The sequence below is a fragment of the Canis lupus genome, chromosome 34 (genome assembly GCF_011100685.1).
Source record: "Canis lupus familiaris isolate Mischka breed German Shepherd chromosome 34, alternate assembly UU_Cfam_GSD_1.0, whole genome shotgun sequence".
Classification (NCBI taxonomy): domain Eukaryota; kingdom Metazoa; phylum Chordata; class Mammalia; order Carnivora; family Canidae; genus Canis; species Canis lupus.
Genome location: NC_049255.1, coordinates 15,017,175 through 15,037,632, shown reverse-complemented (window position 1 = coordinate 15,037,632; position 20,458 = coordinate 15,017,175). Strand labels below are relative to the sequence as shown.

General features: G+C 47.0%; 2 protein-coding genes across 14 annotated transcripts in view; both read right to left on the bottom strand.

Moving 5' to 3' along the window:
* The window catches only part of LOC119867493, a 680,463-nt gene that overhangs the window by 19,381 nt on the left and 640,624 nt on the right, over positions 1-20,458 (bottom strand). For 11 of the 13 annotated variants that reach the window (XR_005383757.1, XR_005383756.1, XR_005383759.1 and 8 more), the window contains one exon: positions 7,986-8,092. The exons of 1 other annotated variant lie outside the window; for it this stretch is intronic. The gene's annotated coding sequence lies outside the window, so the exon portion shown is untranslated. Of the gene's footprint in view, positions 1-7,985; positions 8,093-19,622; positions 19,901-20,458 lie in introns of those variants that run through there. One more of the 13 variants, XR_005383767.1, reaches the window with a different exon arrangement.
* SOX2 (SRY-box transcription factor 2) lies at positions 8,854-10,983 on the bottom strand. The gene has a single exon (XM_038583467.1). The coding sequence runs from the start codon at positions 10,953-10,955 to the stop codon at positions 9,987-9,989; it is 969 nt and encodes a 322-aa protein (XP_038439395.1). The 5' UTR covers positions 10,956-10,983; the 3' UTR covers positions 8,854-9,986.

The following is a 20,458-nucleotide window of genomic DNA, read 5'->3' as shown; positions in this document are numbered from 1 at the left end:
CCGGGCGCGGGGCTTCGGTCCCGGCACAGAGGGAATCGGGCCGTGGCAGGGCGGCTGGGCTCCCACCCTGCGCGGCCGCGGCGCCGGGGAACCGGCCTCGCCGCGCACCCGGTCCTCGAGCCCCTCCCTCTTTCTGCTAAGTGTTCGGATCCCAGACTGTGAGTTGGCGAGAGGGGTGGGGGCGGAGAGGAATAGGAACCGGGTGGGGGTGGCGGGAAGAAGGGATTGACTGGAACAGTTTCTCTAGGAGCGGTCCCTCCTTGGACAATTCCACTTAAACCTCGAGGCACCAAGGCCTGAGTTTAAACAAGCGCCCAGCCCTTGCAGCGATGGGACAGCCAAAGGGTGGTCGCATCTTTGTCCAGAGTTTTGAAACAGTTGCTGCCTTTCCTACCTCCCTTCTCTATCTCCCACCCCTCTCCCCAGTAAAACCAATTCAAAAGGGGACAGACTCCACTCCACAAGATTAATGTCCGTTCATTTGCAGGATTAACCCTCTCACGCAGCATAATAAAATACTAGAGGTCCTTTTAAATTTAAATAAATACACGAAATCCGTCCCTTCTCTCTTTTCCTGTTTGGTCCCTCTTTGGACATCAGCAAACAGCATCTCGCCACCTAAGTCGGTCTTAGAAGAACTTTTAACTCAGAGTTTTCAGATCCTCTGGGGGCTCTTAAAGGCATTGGCATTGGGAGAGAGTGGAGAGACCAGCTAACTTTAAATATCTATAGCTTTCCATTTTGACTTGGAACTCACGATTAAAAATCTATTTGTTCCTCCCAGGGCTGAGCAGATTGCAATGTTGGTCATAGGAGCCACAAAATGTTCATTAAAGGAACCTAACCGAGGCTACTGTATGGCCACTTTGTGAACTCAGAACTATGGATGGGGGGAAAAGTATGAAAGTGTGAGTTGATGTCACGCTGGCTGTCAGTGTGTGGTCTATTGTGGAGAATGGTGCTTTTTGACTGAACAGAGGGGGCCCCCCTCCCCCCTTCCCCAGCTCTACTGCACCTGCAGTGGATGAGGGAGTCCCTGCCATTCAGCCCATCGCAGATTGTTCAAACAGAAGACATCTCTGACAGCACTCAATTCATTACATTTCTTCCTGCTTTTCAAACCAACACACACACACACAAAATGAGTATTGCCAGCCAGTGACAGCCAAAAAAAAAAAAAAAAAAAAAATCTTAAAATACTTTATATGCAGCTAATTTGGAAGCTCACACAACTAACCATGAAATATTTTGTATCCTTCACTTGTAAAGCTTCTTGAAAAAAAGATTACCTGCTTTTTTCCTATGAAAAACAGACCTCCAGAGTTTATATGGGGATAGTAAGTTTGTAGAAAGACACTGCAGCTTGGCGCAGGAAGTTTCAATCAGAATGAAGGGCAGAAACAAGCAAAAGAGAAAAGCCTTGATTTATCTTATCAAAAGGGCCGGCTTGAAATGCATTCATAATTTATGCCGGTGAAGCAGCTTGCTAATAGAGGTGGGGTACCCAAGAGCCAGGGGCGGGCAGTGAGAGAAGCAAGAGAGGGGAGTATGGGAGGCATCAAGGCTGAAGTGTGAGCTAAACATTTAAATCTATTTCCTAACAACGAAGTCTTCCCCCCATATGCTCAGGTTTATTTTGCCATCTTAGATTCCAAGATGTTTTTGCACCATTTCACAAAGCTGATGAGAGAGTGTTTAGAAAGCTGATGAGAGAGTGTTCGTCTAGTTTAACAGAAGTTGGGGTAAACAAACTCTCACAAGGAAAACTTGATTTTAAGATATTTTCCCTGGAGGTGGGAAGAAGCAGGAAACAAAGAAAGGGAAGAAGACTTTGAGCAGGAGAAGACAGGTTTGCCACTTGGTATTTCAGACTGATTAAACTGTAATGTTATGCAATAACCCAGATTTGAACTGTTAAGTGTGATAGTCAAATCGACCTGGATGTGAGTTGATAGTGAATTGACTGCATGTGAAATACTGGCTAATTCTCAGCAAATCATTAGTCTGTTAGATCCTGGACCAGTATCAAAACAAGGTCTAGTTTCCCGGACCCCTCCCATTGGATGGGCATTCAATGAATTACATTGATTTGTAAAGAAAACTTGGAAAGTGCATCTTCTGGAAATGATGAGATGCTTTCAACCAAAGAATAATTCTATCCATTTTACGGAGTCCGCAGACCAAATGTCTTTCCTCTTGTCTACATTTTAAATCACTCTTCCAAAGGAGTTCTCGCAGCAATACTTTGTTGACTCTAAAATGACTATAAAATGCTGTACAGATCATGAGTAATCGTGGGGGACAGAGATAATGGACAGGACACAGCAATGGCAAGCCAGAAGCAACTGTTCTAACCATGGCTCCGTATCAGAACCAGAAAACTCTTGGAAGTCCAGTTCTTAACCCACTGCTGAAACTTATGTAGGACCAAACAGAATAAAGCTATACAGTGTGCTCTCTGAAGGCTTTTGGTGGGATTTGTCTCGTGTCTGGAAACAAAACAAGCATAAAACAAAGCAACAACAACAACAACAAAACCCCAACTCATTCAGACCTCACAAGAAACTCCAGCTAGCAAATCAAATTACAGGGGCACACACACAGAGAAGGCTTTGCCTGTGAGCTCAGGCGGCCTGGAGCTGGGCCTTGCGTGGTGACTGCCTTGGTGCTTAGGACTGGCTATTCGTCTGTCTGCTTCTGCTCCGGGGGACAAGAACCTCCGCAGCCCCCAAAGCTGGGGCCGGGTAGTGGGGATGGTGACCGGCTCCACCGGCCTCGCCCCGCAAAGTGTACGGATTGCCCTTTCTGGAACAGTCAAACGAATCATTTCATCCCTGAGGCCCTGCAGACCCTGACGTCACGAGGTGGGGGTGGGGGCGCAGTCCCGCTTCTGGCCTGGCCGCCAGCGATAAGAACCCTTGGGAAGAATTCACCGCTCCTTTTAATACAGTAATTATTTTTCTGCCTTCTGCGGGTGGGGGCGGCTCCGGCCCAGAATGCCGGTATCCCTCCCTTCAGGAAGATGCCCGGGGATGGCAAGTTTGCAGGATAACTTCCCAGGCGATCCCTAAGCCAGGAAGAGGACTGGCAAAGGAAGCAGGGTGGTCTGCACCAGGCTAATTTCCCCTTCTGGGACTAGGAAGGAGACCCGAGTTTCTGTGTGGAGCTCTAGGGTCGAAAACGGGCATCTCTTGCCTTCCCTAGCACCCAATTCCACTGGGCGGTAAGAAAAGGCATAGCTATCCATTCATCCTCTTTTGTGTCAGCAGCTTTGTACTCCTCTTGTGCCAGGTAAAGATGTATGATCCCTATTTTACAAAAGAGAACTGGGTGCAGCCCCCGGCCCTACCTGCTCTGATCCCGGGGGAGCCCCGCGTCCCGGGCAGCCCAGTGGCTCTCGTGGTTTCCCCAGAGCCGCTGCACCTGGCCCTCTGGCTTCGGGAGGCACCAGGAGCCTGATTACCTTGCTGAGCCTTGGCACCAAACGGGGACAAACAACCTTTTAAAAGTAAAGGCCTGGGGTGAGAGGCGAGAGGAAGAAGGCAGGACCCGAGTGGAACAATCTCTTGATTTGGGAGGTTTGGGGCCTGGAAGCATCTTCGGGGTCACGAGGTCAACATGGGGGGGCGGGGGCTAGGGTTGGGGTGCGGCAGGGAGCCCTGGAGGAGCCCGGGCCCCAGACACCTCGGGAGGCGCCCACGACCCGCGCGCCGCGGGCCCTTCCAGGCCTCAGAGAGGAGATCGGGCCGGAGAAACCCGAGCCCTCGGCGGCACCTTCCCGGGGAGCCCCCCAGGGGCCCTCAGCAGGGCCACGGTGACGTCAGGGCCCCGGCCGGCGCTGGCCGCCTCGGCCTCCAGCGGCCCCGCGGGCTGCGGCGGGCTCCCCAGGGCAGGGGCGGGAGGCCCGCGCGCTCTCCCGCCCGCTTCGCGCCCCGCACCGACGCCCGACGCCCGGAGAGGACGGCAAAGGGCAGCTCAAGGCGCCGAAACCTTCCCTAACCGTGCGCACTTCATCCTGTGCATGCAGGCAGACGGGGGGCCTGTAACCAACGACTCCTGGAAGCTTGTAAATCACCTGACACTTCTTTGCAAAGGAGAGCAAAGCATCTCAACTCCAAAAGCCCAGAAGCAGCAAATATCTTTGCGTCCCGAAAATGAGAGGGCGTTCTATTTGCTTTTGAAGAGAAACTGAGTACCACCACTCAAGGAATCAGAAATATAGCCATTGCACCGAAATGTAAAATAAAAATCCATCTAGACCTGCATACAGAAAGAGAGCTCTCTGCCATGGGAAATCTTGGCCTTGTCTTAGCAATCCATCCTCCCAGAGAAGTCTCATAGTTGAGAAAGTCAAGCCCATTATTTCCTAAAGGCTTCTTCTGTGGCCTTACAAGAATTTTTAAACTGGACAGCATTGTGGGAAGGAGCAGTGGTCACAAGTCTCCCTGGGTGATATCACAAGCAGGTCTCCAGGGAAGTTTTTAATAGAAAATAACTATGAAAGACACCAAACGAATTCTCTGGTTTGGACAATTTCTGTCTTTGGAAAGCTCCTTCCACAGCTGCTTACTCTAGAATTCCAGAGACTGTGTGTGTCCCTTTGGACTTTATCCACATTTTCAAAGTAAAGTTCAAGTGTCTCTTCCCCTTCTCCTGTCTTTAAGTGATCCACCTCATAGATGAGGTCCCTAAAGAAATCCACCCAACCATCTTCCAACTTCAGTGTAAAAAAAAAAAAAAAAAGAAAAAAGAAAAAAGAAAAAGAAAGAAAAAGCAAAGAAAAGAAATAAATCAAACCTCGACCTCACTTGTAGCTGTCCAAAGCAGGTTTTGCTCTGAAAGCAAGAAAAAGCAGCATAAAAAAAAAAAAAAAGTGATATGCAAATTATTTTAAGGCAATAATGGGGGTTGGGAGGGAGGTGGAAAGTGTTGGAGAAGTGTTAATTCAAGTCTCTGCTAAAGCTCACGGTGAGGGAAACTCCCCTTCCATAAAGCAAAATATGAGGACCTGTTTTGCAAAATTCTCCAAGAACAAGAAATAAAGGGGGGAGGATATAAAAAGCTCTTTTCATTACAATAAATAAATAAATAAATAAGCAGTGCCAACAAGCAGGCGATCAAACCACAGTCAAACTTCAATCTCAAAGCAGTTAGCTATAAACTGTTAGCAGTTGAAAAGTAAACCTGTGCACACAAAGGCACTGTTTAAATTTCTTCTTGTAAGGGTTCTAAATGAAGACCCAATCACTATGCAGTTAAGCGGTATTTCTTGTCCCCCTGAGGCGCTGATCAGTTCTTTTTAATGTGAGAAAACTGGCGACTCAAAACCCGTCAATGGAGTTCCCACAACAAAAGTTCTGAAAAGCTGAATGAATTGGGTTTGTAATTACTGCATCCCGTCCCCCCCACCCCTTGCAGCTTATCTCTTATTCATTCACCTTATATTATTGTCAAGGAATCTTACTCTCAAAATCATTCCCTTACCATTTTACCCAGGGCCACAGAGGAACTTATGACAGAGCAGAAATGGAACACTTGCCTGCCCCCCCCCCCCCCCAGTACACCTGGAAATGTTCAAACCAATAGGTGGGGAGGGAAGGAGGGACTATCTTGTACCCCAATTTACTGTGAGACTACAAGAACTCCAGAGTGCTCAGCCTAGGCAGCCTGGCATTTTAAAAACCGAACTTTATTGGCAAACAGCAATGTGTGCCCTTTCTAAATTCAGAACCTGCCTGAGTCTCTGAAATCCTGTGACATCTCCACTTAGAAAAGGCAAAGGTTATAAATAAATCCCCACCCCTCTCTCTCCAAACTGCAAGGCCCTAAAAGACCTTGCCAGACATGATGTAGAATCTAAGATAACTTCTTATGTTCTTGTTTTGTTTTGTTTTTTTTTCCTTTTAAAACAAAACCAGTAAATAAACCAGAAAAAGAAACTATAATGCCCCCCAAGCCTCAGCCCAGGAAAAGGTTTTATGAAAAAGTCAGCTTTAGAATGCCAGGGCCCTGTGTGTATTTCAATCCAAGGCATGGCTGATGGAGGAGATTCTCCTGAGATTTCCTACTGTAAGAATGTGTCGGTTCTAGAAATAAGTACAGCTATTACAACCAAATCTACTAGCAGACTAAATAATTAATTGAAGCGTTGCTCTTTGACCCTGGGAAAGTCCAGTAGGGACACGTTTATAGTAATAATACCTCCGAATGAGCCCTTGTCAAATATTCATTTAGTGGTTAATGTGAGCCATTTCCCCCTGGGACCGTCTGTAATACCAGCTTCCCAGCATTGGCAAGAAACCTTGCTAATCTACTACAGCTCAGCAAAATATTTTAACGCTCTTTATTTAAAGTAGGGGGCGGGGGTGCGGGGAAAGAAAAAATTGCAGAGGGAACAAACTATAATCTCATCCTTCTACATCTTTCCATTCCATGTGCAAGGTTAACAAAATATTAAATTCACCCCCTTTGACTGCAAATTGAATGGTGAACAGAATAATATCCCAAGGAAGGAACTGAACACTCAACAACTAACTTCAGAACTGAGAGATAACCATCTCTGGGCAAGTTTATGGTTTCCCCCTTCTTGGAAATCATACTATAATTTCAATATTGTATATTCAGTATTAATCTATTCATGAAACTAGACATCTTGGGGAATCATTTAGCCCAAGCAAATAAACGATGAACTATATGACATTTTCCTCAAATGCACTTCATCAAAAGAATTTATATTTGCCAGCAAAATAATTTGGCTTTCACTTAGGAGATAGGGAAGGATCGGAGGGAAAAATGTGAGTTCTCTTGTTTTAGGCAGACAGTGACAATCACTCAAAACTAGTTCAACTTCCTAAAATTGCTCTTTTCCTTCTTGCAAAATATTTGAACCTGAGCATTTTGCCAAAAAGTTATTGCTTTTTTTAGCCTGATCCTGTGGGCTCCTTTTTTTTTTTTTTTTTTTTTAAGGGAGCCTAGTGCAGTGCAATTACTCTAAACCCAATACATATTTCTAATATATCTATTTTTTTTTTCAAATATATACACTCCATATAGTTGATTGGCTCAAATTCCGGGAATATCCTCCCCACCCCCCAGCAAGATCATTTGGATCTTTATTCAAAGTTTCTTTTATTCGTATGTGTGAGCAAGAACTGGCGAATGTGCTCATTACCACGTGAATAATCCGTATATGCATTACAATGGCTGGCCAGGCCGGGGGAAATTCTTTTAGAGTCTCTGCATTAATTAGGGGGGGAAATGCCTCGCTTAGAATTGGGAACTGGCATAATAATTGTCCTTTACCCTAAAATGAGGATTTTTTTTTAAAAAAAAGAAATAAATGAAAACCAATTCACACCAAAAATAAAGCAATCCACATGAAATAAAAATACGGAAAATATGAGGATCTCTCCAGCTGAGCCCAGAACTAACATTAGCAACACCACGAGAGAGAAAGACTTTCTTGGAAAACGAGAAAGTGCAGACCAACGGGTCGAGCTAACTCGGGGTGGCTGCAGCCGGTATTTTACTCCTGGGTGGAAGGAGCGGCCGGATCCCAACTTCTCCAAAGTTGCAGCAAGTTGACACAACAAGCCCTTGAAATTGTGGGTAGTAACCCACGCTCTTAAGAATGCCCGACTCGTTGTTCCTGGCCCCCTTTGGAGGGGGGAGATGAGCGAGGTGAGCAGTAAGGAAGGAAGGAAGAGTCCCTGAGTCAGGCTTACAGATTCTCCGGCTGCGCCTAAGCGCGGGGCGGCTGTGCTCAGTCACAGACCCGGGCGATTCCCCAACTTTTCCGCTCCCACCGAGGACAACTATAGTCTTTCTTTACCTTTCCTAGGGCAAAAGAAAACAACAAATCCGATCTTGGTTCCCCACCGCCTCCCCTCCCCCTACTTCTCCGCTACTGTAGTAAAACATGGTTAACAGATCAAAAGCATAATCATCTCCAAATGTGATTAGACCGGACAAAGTAAAATATCTACCTCAGAGTTGACTGTTTTCTTCTTTAATATGGCTGTTGCCTGGCTTCTCTTTTGCTCGTTATCAGCTGCAGAGATATCCGATTTGGGACTACAGGCTTGGACCCGCGCTGCCAATTTAAGAAATGGAATTCGTGGAGGGAGAGAGAGGAAAAAAGAAAATAAATAATAATAATAAAAAATAGCCGTGATAAGTCGGGGGAGGGGGGGGTGGTTTGTAAGACGCTCTTTGCTTTCCCTCGGCCCTAAACAGGAAAATGTAGAGGAGAAAGTTTATGAAGTCAAGGAACAAAGAAAGCAAACCACTTGTTTCCTCTCAAACAATAGCAGGGCTGAAGTAATCCAAACACCCAGCCAGCAGATGAGCACTTTGCATGTCTAGTTTGCAATTATTCCGATACAAGAAGCATCATTTTCCCCTAGAACCAGGTTTCCAAAGGGCCATTGTGCATTGAGGAAAACGAAAACAAAACCAGCCAACCTGGTTCTGATTTGGCTCAATACCCCATCTGCTGAGCTACATGAAAATTTTCAGAATTGACTCCTTCTTTCTGGCAACAAGTGGCATAAATCAGTTTTAAGTATAAGTCCCCATCATGCTTATTCATGCAGCTTAGAAAAGGAGAGGGTGGGTTTACAATATATGTCTCTAGTTTCTATTTTCAAAATGATATAAGCATTTCAATTTTTTGAGAGTACTTATATTCAATTAATCATTCAGACATTTATTTGTTGCAATTAACATTAGCACACGCTACTGGACTAGAATACCAAGGTTTAGGTATTTTGCTTTCTTGGCTGAGCACAGTATATACCCGGAGGAGTTATGTATAATCAGTGTTATCCAAATAAATGAAAGACTCAAGCATAATTTCAGTGTCCATATTTCAAAAATTTATTTATCTCAAACTGTGCATAATGGAGTAAAAACTTAAGTTGAAAATGTACCTGTTATAAGGATGGTATTAGTTCAAATATATACATGGATTCTCGGCAGACTGATTCAAATAATACAGAGCCGAATCTTTAAAATACAACTACGGAAAATAAAGGGGGGGGGGAACCTTAAAATATCACAATAAATTTACAGAAATATTACAAACCATAAGAAAATATTTCAAACACAGTAATTTCATGTTGTTGCTTTTTTTTTTTTATCTGAACAAAATGGAAAGTTGGGAAACAAAAGCTATTATAAATTACCAACGATGTCAACCTGTATGGCCATTTTTGCTTTTAACAGTAAGTTAAAAAAAAATTTAGTACAATCTAAAACTTTTGCCCCTTTAAAGAAGACCACGGAGATGGTTTTGCCAGTACTTATTCTAATTTTTTTTCCTTTTGTACAATTTTTAAACAATTAAAATGTCCAAATCTGAATAATTTTCTTCTTTTCCACGTTTGCAACTGTCCTAAATTTTCAGCTGCAGAATCAAAATTCAGCAAGAAGCCTCTCCTTGAAAAATATTGGCAAATTCTCAGCTTATAAACAATGGACATTTTGATTGCCATGTTTATCTCGATAAATACTGTACAAAAGTTGCTTGCAAATATTAAAACATTTTTTTTCGTCGCTTGGAGACTAGCTCTAAATATTATTGGTAAAGACTTTTGCAAACTTTCTGCAAAGCTCCTACCGTATCACTAGAACTTTTAAAAAGTTTTGCGTAGTTTTCTTTCCTCCAGAGATCTATACAAGGTCCATCCCCTCGCCCTCCCCACGCCCCCCCCCTCCGGTTTTCTCTGTACAAAAATAGTCCCCCAAAAAGAAGTCCAGGATCTCTCATAAAAGTTTTCTCGTCGGCATCGCGGTTTTTGCGTGAGTGTGGATGGGATTGGTGTTCTCTTTTGCAGCTGTCATTTGCTGCGGGTGATGACTTTTTTTTTTTTTTTTTTTTTTTTTTGAGCGTACCGGGTTTTTCTCCATGCTGTTTCTTACTCTCCTCCCATTTCCCTCGTTTTTCTTTGAAAATGTCTCCCCCCCTCTAGTTCACTGTCCGGCCCTCACATGTGCGAGAGGGGCAGTGTGCCGTTAATGGCCGTGCCGGGCACCGGGCCGCTCTGGTAGTGCTGGGACATGTGCAGTCTGCTGGGGGCGGCGGGCTCCGGCACCTCGGCGCCGGGGAGGTACATGCTGATCATGTCCCGGAGGTCCCCGGCCTGGCAGGGCGCCCTGGAGTGGGAGGAGGAGGTAACCACGGGGGGGCTGGAGCTGGCCTCGGACTTGACCACCGAGCCCATGGAGCCCAGCGCCATGCCAGGGGTGCCCTGCTGCGAGTAGGACATGCTGTAGGTGGGCGAGCCGTTCATGTAGGTCTGCGAGCTGGTCATGGAGTTGTACTGCAGGGCGCTCACGTCGTAGCGGTGCATGGGCTGCATCTGCGCGGCGCCGTGCGCGTTGAGGCCCGGGTGCTGCGGGTAGCCCAGCTGGTCCTGCATCATGCTGTAGCTGCCGTTGCTCCAGCCGTTCATGTGCGCGTAGCTGTCCATGCGCTGGTTCACGCCCGCGCCCAGGCCGGCGCCCACCCCGACCCCGCTGGCCATGCTGTTGCCGCCCGGGGCCAGCAGCCCGCCGGGCAGCGTGTACTTATCCTTCTTCATGAGCGTCTTGGTTTTCCGCCGGGGCCGGTATTTATAATCCGGGTGCTCCTTCATGTGCAGCGCTCGCAGCCGCTTGGCCTCGTCGATGAACGGCCGCTTCTCCGTCTCCGACAAAAGTTTCCACTCGGCGCCCAGGCGCTTGCTGATCTCCGAGTTGTGCATCTTGGGGTTCTCCTGGGCCATCTTGCGCCGCTGCCCGCGGGACCACACCATGAAGGCGTTCATGGGCCGCTTGACGCGGTCCGGGCTGTTCTTCTGGTTGCCGCCCGCCGCCGCCGCGGTGGAGTTGCCGCCGCCGCCGCCGCCGCCGCCGCCCCCCGAAGTTTGCTGCGGGCCCGGCGGCTTCAGCTCCGTCTCCATCATGTTGTACATGCGGGCGCTGTGCGCGGGCCCGGCCCGCCGGCGGCCGCCGACCCTCGGCCCGGCCGGGACTTTGGGGGGCCCGCGGGCGGGCGGGCGGGGGAGGAGGAGGAGGGAGGCGGGCGGGGGTGTCGCGAGCGCAGGGCTCCGCGAGAAAAAGCAGGCGAAGAATAATTTGGGGGAAGAAAAGAGAGAGAGAGAGAGAGAAGCAAACTGGAATCGAGATCAAAAAAAGCGCTTCCCTCCTCTTCTGGCCGATCCTGCCGCCGCCGATGATTGTTATTATTATTTTTTGGAAAGGCTTAAGCCTGGGGCTCAAACTTCTCTCCCTTTCTTTCTCTCTCCTCTTCTTTCTCTCAGTCCTAGTCTTAAAGAGGCAGCAAACTACTTTCCCCCTTTTGCAAACACTCTCTTCTCTGCCTTGACAACTCCTGATACTTTTTTGAACAAGTTAATAGACAACCATCCATGTGATGGGGGCTGTCAGGGAATAAATGGGTTTCCGGCGACCAATCAGCGCGCGGCGGCTCCTCCACTCGAGCCCGGCCTCGCCGCCGGGTTTTGCATGAAAGGGGGCGGGGCCTGCCGCGCCGCAGGCCGCGCGGGGGAGGAGGGGAGGAGGGGGAGGGGGGGAGGAGGGGGAGGGGGGGAGGAGGGGGGAGGCGGCTCCCACAGCCAGCCTGCCAGCCACTGAGAAACCTTTGTATCCCCTCTCGCAGCAACAGGTCACACCACACGCCTTTTCGAAGGAAGTGGGTAAACAGCACTAAGACTACGATTCTTTCTTTCTTCTTCAAACTTCACGTTGATTTACTTTTTTTGGTGCTGGCCGCGGAGTTGGGGAAGGGGCGCGAGGGCCCGCAGAGGTGGAGGGGCGGGGCGGGGGGGGCTCAGGGCGACGGTCCCACCAGGATTTCAGGAAACAGGCGGCGCGAGAGTCGGTGTGTCCGGGTCTTCCCGCCCCGCGCGCCTCCCCGCGCCTCCCCGGGCTCGCGCTCCCGGCCCCGGCCCCGGCCCCGGCCCCTGCCCTGCCCCTGCCCCTGCCCGGCCCCGGCCCCTCGCCCCTCCGGGCGCCGGCCCGGCTCCCCCCTTCCTCACTGTCCCGACCTGAAGTCAGGAGGCGGGAAGCGCCGTCCCCGACCCTCCCGGCGGCCCCGCCGGTTGCTCGGCAGCTGGCTGGGTCCTAAGCGCGAACGCGGCCGACGTGCCCCGGCGGGGAGGCCGCTCCAGCCCGCGCTTCCCCGCCGGCCCCGCGGGCCCCCTGCCCCAGCCGCGTCGCCCACGAGGGGGGCTGCCCCCACCGCGTCCGGGGCCCCCACCCTCCTGCCGAGCCGCCGCCGGGCAGGGCTTCCGCGGGGCCGCCTTCCAGAGGAGGCCGGGGGCGCGGAGGGGAGACGACCGTCGGCGGGACGCCCCGAGGTGCGGGCGGCCGAGCGGCGTGCGCTCCCCCCTCCCCCCTCCCCCCTCCCCCCGGTCCCCGGTCCCCGGGCCGCGCTCGCCGCCCCCCGCCCCCCGCCCCCGCCCCCGCCCCCGCGCAGGGTCCCGGACCCGGGACAGGCCGGCCCCGCCGCGCATCCCCGCCTTCCTGCCCGCGCCGCCGGGCCCGGGGCAGCGCTCGGAGGGGGCGCGGGGCCCGGGGGCGGGAGGGATGCGCTCCCGGCACAGGTGCAGGCTGCGCGGGCGGGAGGGCGACGCCGGGCCTGGTCCCGGGGGGGGGGGGGGGGCCGCGGCAGCGGGGGGCTGGGAGGGAGGCGGGGGTAGGGGCTCAGGAATCCTGCCCGCCCGGGACCCAAGAGGGTAATTTTAGCCGCTGTCCCATTGTCCTGACGTAAAGATTTCAATAGGTAGGCGCTCAATGCGGCTGCAATGGCAGCACGTCCGTTACAAATAGGTAGTTTTGTTTCTCTTGTTGTCGCTACACGGAGTCAAACAAAGCCCCGTCTAAGTTTCCTTCCACTCTCTTGTTGGGATCTTTGTGGCTAAAATGCACTTGACTACAAAGGGGGGGTGGGGTGGGGGGGAAAAAAGCCTGATGCCATTTCTTTTTTATAAAGGGCTTAAACCATCAGGGTTACTTATTTTCTTTCTTCTGTAACACTCTCTCCGCCCCCTCATCCCTGATCCATCTACCCTTACTCACCCTAAGAAAACGTACTGAATGGTATCTGTCGGCCACGTTCCATTTATTATCTTCACAAAACTTTGCATTGTTTCGTTCCTTACTAACGTCCTTCTTCCCATCACCGTCACTACCCCCACTCCAACTCCTCCAATCCCTGCCCTCCCAGGCTTTTCTGTCCCTGTCAAACTCAAGATAAGTATGCTCCCTGGAAAGCCAGGGAGGTCGAGAAAAAGAATCCTGCAGACTTTTCTTTATAAATTATTATTTCCAGTCAAACTCCCCTCCCCCCACCCCTCCATCAGTTTCTTCTTTCTTCTCTAAGTTATGGTTTGTTTTAGTTCTTGGCAACCCGGGAAGCGGGGAGACTGGGCCTTCTCCAAACGGATGAATGCATGGCACTCTTCAAAACAAAATAATGTCTAAGGTTTATTCGAGGTGCAATATTAAGCTACACACGGACATGGGAGATTAGGAAAGAGAAAAGGTTAGAGGCTCAGGAGACAGCACGGCAGCCACCGGCTTTTCAGCGCGTCTGGTTTCAGGGATGTGGCTGGTGCGCCCCCTACTGGCAGATTCGCTTTCCCAGGACTACAGTTTTGCTTTTACCTTTAAAAGAAGGTGTTTGAAAATAATTAAAGGAAAAAAAAAATTGCGGGGAATGGGAGGAAGATCCAACTAATTACACGTCATCCAAACAAAAGAAAAGTTAACATATCATATAAGCTTTGGAACCAAATTATAAGAATCAGATTTAATTTGCTTAACTTAGAAATGGACATAGAACCTCCACATAAGTAGGAGGTTAAGCCATGAGAAAAAAATAGGTACAAATTATGAGATTCAACATATGAATGAATTATGATTGTCCAGATGCCACGAAGGGCAGGCCAAGCATTCACTTCATGATTGTGTATGCACTGGTCTGCGCTTAGTAGCATTATTCCGAAAACTTTAAAAAAGCTTATGGATAATTAAGTCTGAAGGAAAAAAAAAACAACAACAAAAAACCAAGGGGTTGATGTGGATAATGGTGGTGTACATGTATTAAAATAAATACTAATAACGAGTGGTTACAGTAGCAAATTTTTTAATCTCCCCCTCTCTCAAGAGGCAGTAGGAAGAGGCACAAATTTTTCCTTGGGATAATGTATAAAAGCTTTTATACGTTCTCAGATGCCTGTGTTTGTGCCCGAACTCTATAATAATGCATTTAAGAGGTTAAAGGGGCTGGCTAGGTCTTTTGTTAATTGCTTTTATCATATAAATAAGCTATGGAAATACATTACAATTGTGTTATCATTGGTTGCATTTATTTACAGCTTTATTTTAATTAAGCCTGCTGTACTTATCAAGGCAATAAACTAACTGTGGCTGGCATTTATGCATAATAATGTGCTATGAAAATAAGATTAAAGAAGATGGTGATAGCAGAAACAATTTTCTCATTAGATTTTTTAGAACATATGCATTAAAAAAAATCAGATCACCGGCCACTCTATTTCAATCCGGCACTATCACTGGCCCCTAAATATAATAATAACTATAATAATCACGATAGATGATACAAGCAGCACTGTTTTAGGTTTATAACAGATGGCTACAGTACTAATAACAATGGACCATTGACTACTAGGGAATCAAAATAAGACTTGGAAGAGGGTGCTTCATCCTTCAAGAATTTAAAAATGTTGCCATTGGCACAATGTATGAAAATTTAAAGTGCTTAATCTAAAGGATGTATAACATTTCCCTTTCATGGGCAGCAAAAAGCTGCATACTTTTAAAGCAAGATTAGAAATTAGGAACAAAAATGCCTAACTCCTAGGATATTCTGATTTAATTTTGCTCTACTGTATAGACCCCAGCCAAAAACCCTTAACTGATTAAGTGTGGCTCAGTTTTATCTTTTGCACTGATATTTCTCTCCTAAACTCCCCCTCATCCCTCCTCAAGTATTATATCTGAAGCCAACTAACAATTTTGTGGAGATAGGGGACTGTAGACTTATTTTTTCTTCTTAGTGGCAAATAGAGGTTTAACTTGCAGTAATTAGGTGAGAACTAGCCAAGCATCTTACTATTATGATGCTTGTTAAAAAACGCTTCTTTTCTGCATCTGCATTTGAGTGTGTTCCCCTCCTCTCTTAATCTTCTTATGGAAATGAAGGCAAACGGCAGGGAACCTGCAGAGTCTTGGAGAATGTCCTTGTTAACTGGAATTTCTCAGCATTGCTAATTAGCAGAGTTTGACGACCACCAGTATTGGGGGGAAAGCTCTGTTTAACCACTCACAAACCATTCCGAGGAAGAGCAGACTAATTTTATTTTGTAATTAAAATCTGAAAAGGGCCCTATTTGACAGTTAGGGCTATGAGAGTTTTATCTCCCCGTGAAATAATTACTGCCTTGATAACTCAATTTTCTGAAAAATGTCAACTGTGGGCTCCGAAAGTTTTAATTTCATTACGTAAGGAAAAAAAGAGAGAAAAAGAGAAGAAAATGTACAGAAAGGCTTTCTAATTCTGGAAGTGGTTAAATATACTAGGAGCCAGATTTGGCCAAATGAAGGTTTTGTTTTTTTTTTTTTTTCCCTCCCTTTTTGTTATGTTTCCTCTGGATCCTAACCTTCCAGCCTTCTCTACTGAAAGTGCCCATAGCAGTGACCATACTGCAGCAAGAGAGATTATATCAGTGGTGTGGTAAGAGGGACATAAACTAAAAAGAGAAGTACGGCAACCCAAGAAAAGTTTCTGATTTTAAAAGCCAAAAATAAAGGAAGATTTCCATGTGTGGGACAATACTGGTGCAATCTGGTAAGATGAAATTTTATTATATTTAATTCCTTAACATGAGAAAACTGAGAATTACAGAGTAAGGAGACTGGTATAAGCCAATTAAAAAAAAAATGTCTCCTTCTTCCCCCTAAATTGCAAAAAAAAAAAAAAAAGTTCCTCAATCACTCCAAATTGGAGCATATGCCACAAGACTTCCAGAATGATCCAACACCTGAATCCTCAAGATATATGAAACAAACACAGATAAATGAAGGTAAAAAAAAGGCATTAGAGAATGTCTTTTCCTTACAAAAACACCACATATTTTCCAAAAATTATAAGGAGTAAGCTGGAAAAAGTTAGAATATTGAAAGTAAGAGCAAACATTAGAGTAGAACTATGCTGTTATCAAACTTCACTTGCTTTAGACTGTGAAGGGATCTCTCACGAGATCCTAGAGGGGATACTGCAATTTTTATAAAGCAATTTTCAAAATGATAGAAAGTCTTTCATCTACATTTCCTCCATTTTCTTCCTATTGCCAAACTTGTCAGATTTTGGAAGTATAAAAGATTACTGGCAGGAACTATAATAAATGTTTCTAGATGACACAAAGAGCAAGCATATATCTCTATCCCTTTTTATTTACTAAGACAGACATAGATATGCATATGGATGCATGGTAGATTGGCAATTTAAAATTGCTTAATTATATTTTTTTCTTCTAGTCTGTCCCTTCAGCACCTTGCCTTTAATTTTCCAGAAGTGGTATTACACATAACAAATGAACAAGGGGATAACAAATGCTATTTCAGTCTAGACCCAATTTCACCAAATAATTTCACTCAAGAGCTGTAAGGACCCTTGAAACCTAAGGAATGCAGAGCTGCTCTGAATCCAGCTCCTTTTTATACTCACTCTCTTTCATCTGATTCCCACTGATGAAATAAATACATTTTAAAAAGAATTCAATGATATAAAGAAAACCAAAAATATTTCGCCCTTCAAATTATAGCAACAAAAGTAATATATAATCACTTGTGTATGTCTTCAGGGCTACATAGAACAATCATCATACTACTTCTAGTATTACACATATATGTACTTCCTTCATGTATTCCAGCTCAAATATTTCCTGGAAAAAAGGATTCACATTTCACAATTTCATTTCCATTTCTGAATTATCAAGCAGTTTTAGCATAAGATCTGTCTCTGCACTGCAGCTGTTGTCCAGGGAAAAATGCAGTGTGCCCATTAAATGATCTAATTATTTTAAATAGAAATTCCCTTTAAAAAAAAAAGACAAACTGAAAATTTAAAGAGCCTCCTACCAGTGGTTTTCAGTTACACTGAAAGGAAATGAAACTATGATTTTGATTTTAGAAATCAGAAGAGAGGAATGAAAAAAAGAAAACAAAACCAGGCAAACAGAGCACCAGGAACTGCACGTGGCCCAACAAACCCGTGGCCCTTTCACACCTCTAAATCACTGCTTGGGAGTCTAAATACATATCTCCCCGACTGACCACACTATCTTGTGCAATTAATCATAGCGAAGGAAAAGGGTTTTCTCAGAACCCTAAATTTCCCAGTGACTGGGACTGTTAGTTTGATTTTAGAAAAAAAACCAATTGTTTTAAATTCTCCAACTGTGATTATTTCATTTAGTTGTGACCACAACTTTTGTAGGAACAACAAACCTAACGCTTCCTTAAGATTTCTCTAGAGCATATTAAGTGGCTCATGAATGACACCCCAGTGCATGCCAGGCTGCACACTCACTGCACCGCAATTCACCAACAAGGGAGAACAGTCTCTCCCTTAGTCTGGCTCCTTCCAAACTGCTGAAGTGGGATTTCGTCTTCTTTCTTCTAGAGACCTCAGGGTGCACACTGCTCCAAGTTCCCCTTCCAGAAGTGCAACCAGACATAATACAAACCCAAAAAGTGACAAAACTCAACTACCTCATGGGGGCAGAGGCATTTGGCACCTCAAAAAGCAAATTGGGGAAAGAATTTAGATCAGCTTTACGTGCCTGTGAGGGACAGGAATACTATCAAAGGAAAAGGAAGAAAGTCTTTCACCTGTTTGTATGAAAAGAAGCTGAAAGCAAAGCATTAAAAAAAAAAAAAAATCACCTACAGTCACCATCAGCCCTAAACAAAACTACTACCCACTTTTTCTCAGAGTTGCAGCTGTGGCTAGCCCTGGAAAGTGCTCTAAATCAAAGTGTACACCCATCCTGGGTGGCCTGGCATCCTCAAGGCCTCCCATTGATAGCTGGAGCCCTCTCCCAAAAGCTCTTGTGGCCTCAAAAGAAATGTCTGAGAAGTCTGCCTTCCCAGGGGCCCACTTCTGCTCACCCTCTTTCCAGCCCTGGCTCAGATGGAGTTGGGCTTCCAAACCCATCCCAATGGAATTCTCAGATGGCTAGCCTGATAATCTTTAAAGGCTCCTTCAGAGCTGGGGCTCTGACTTTTATCTCCCCTCCCAACCTTCTTCCCTTTTTGCAGGCTCTCCCCATTGCTTTCCCCTCCGGCCCCACCCCCCCTTAATTTGAAGATCATTGACACGATAGGCTATAATGAGTCCTTCAGAAACTGTTATGATCTACAGTGACAATCTCTGCACCTAATTCACAGATTATTGACAAGCACCGTGGGCTCAGTGGTGTCAAGTTGTACTTGTGGTTTCCACACCCTTCAGCAACCCACATAGCAGCTGGGCCCTGGATTAGGACCCAGAGTCTGGCGGAGCTGATCTGCCTGTTGAGTGGTAGGGAGATGAGTATCTGTCTAGAGCTCAGCTCCTTCAAGCCGGGCTGGGCTTTTCTCCCTGGCGACTTGTCTGTCTCAGGGTTGGCTCAAGGGAACTAAAGGCTCTTCAAAGCTTCAAAATGAGGCAAAAGAGCAAACTTAATAAATGAGGGCTCATCCTTGAATCTTGGTCTTAATAATCCATCAGTCATCTTCTCCACCTCCAAACTCCAAGCCACACACACTGGCTTTCAGAGTGAGGCTTGAGTTCACCAAGAAGGGTCTGAGGGATGGAGGGGAGAGGGGATCGAGAACTTGGCACAGACTCAGTGGGCCCAAGCTAGGTTGGCCCATCATCTGGGATTGCCCTCGGAATGGGGCAAGATTGACTACTTATTATAAAGCAGGGCGCTCAGCCAAGAGGCGCAGGCTCAGGCCTGGACGCTGGGACAAGAGCCCCCAAATGCCCGCTCCACCCCTGAAGGGTGCTTTGCTGCCGCAGAGAAACGTGGCCCGTGGCCAGCCCTGGTGGTTTTGCCCGCTTCTAAGGAGTCAGTCCCTCGCTGCCTGCTCCCCTGTCCCCAAAGTTGGAAGGGCTGCCTTCCTGCTGGCCGCCCTGGGCTGGGGGGTGCCGGCAGGCGGGGGCCGAGGCCGCCTGAAACCACAGAAATGACACTGCGCTGGGAAAGCTGGGTGGCATTCCCAGGCCTAGGCCACCCACCTCCTCAGTTTTCTCTCCTGAACTACGGGTTGCGCTTTCTCCCTGGGCCCTGGGCAGCTGGGGACACACGGCTCGCCTGCAGCCAGGTTCGGCTCCTCCTCCCGGCCTCTCCCTACAGGTTGGGACCCCCCGGGGGCAGAGCGGGCGGGGGTCGAAATCTCTGGGCCACTGGTATTGCAAATTCTACATCACTTCCGAACAGCAGGCATCTATCCCCGTTCGCAGGTCGCCTCCAGGATTCTGCTGGCTTTGGCCTCCCCAGGCCACCGGCAGCCTTGGACCGCGGCTGTCACGCACGGTTTGTTACCTTATGGGGTTGGCGCTGGTTCCAAACCTGGCCCGGATTTAGGATTTCTGTAATGGGGATTTGTTTTTTGTTTTTGCTTGTTTTTGGTTTTTTGGTAAAGCAAAGGGTGGGGTTGCCTGCTACAGGGAATCCCGCTTGCCCGTTATTTCGATAAGATTCCCGGTAAAAACTGATCAAAGCCTTGATTCTTTTCCTGCCACGGCATCCAAAGTCCTTTATTGAGAAACACAAGCCGAGATTCGATTCTGGAATCAGATGGAGAAGACATCTCTCATCGCACTGAACAGCAATTCCCCTGAAAATCCAATCTCGGATCCGCTGATTTGGGAAGGTGGGAGGAATAAACGTAAGATCAGCTTAAACTTGCGTAGCCACAGTATTAAATATTTTAAAAGGTAATTCTGTTACGAAAATTAATCTGGTTTCCTTCAATAGGGAAATTTTTAACAAGCAACCTCTCAACTTCTTAAGGCTTTTAATCTAAAAGTTAAAATTGTAAGCACATCCCTGAACATCAAAATCCTACAACACCTTGTCGAGATCATGTGTTCACTTAACACTGGAATTGTTTTCGTTTGATTTTAAACACCTAAACAAGCCCATATTTTCCTAACATTTTACATTCAGAGGATGTGTCATTTTAATAGTTTATCTTTCTGGAAGAGTTCAAAGTGTGCTTTTACCTTTACTTGCTCACCAAAGAAAATGTCAAACCTTTCTTATGTAGACAGGTACTTTTGGAAGTGCAAAAATACTCCTCTTCCCTTAGGATAATTTGGATTCCTGGTCATTGAAAATGCTGAATTTCAAAAGAAATACTCTTTACCATTGGCACA

What these genes read in the sequence shown, in the direction of transcription:
- SOX2 (XM_038583467.1), bottom strand. Translation starts at nt 10,955, where the DNA reads ATGTACAACATGATGGAGACGGAGCTGAAGCCGCCGGGCCCGCAGCAA.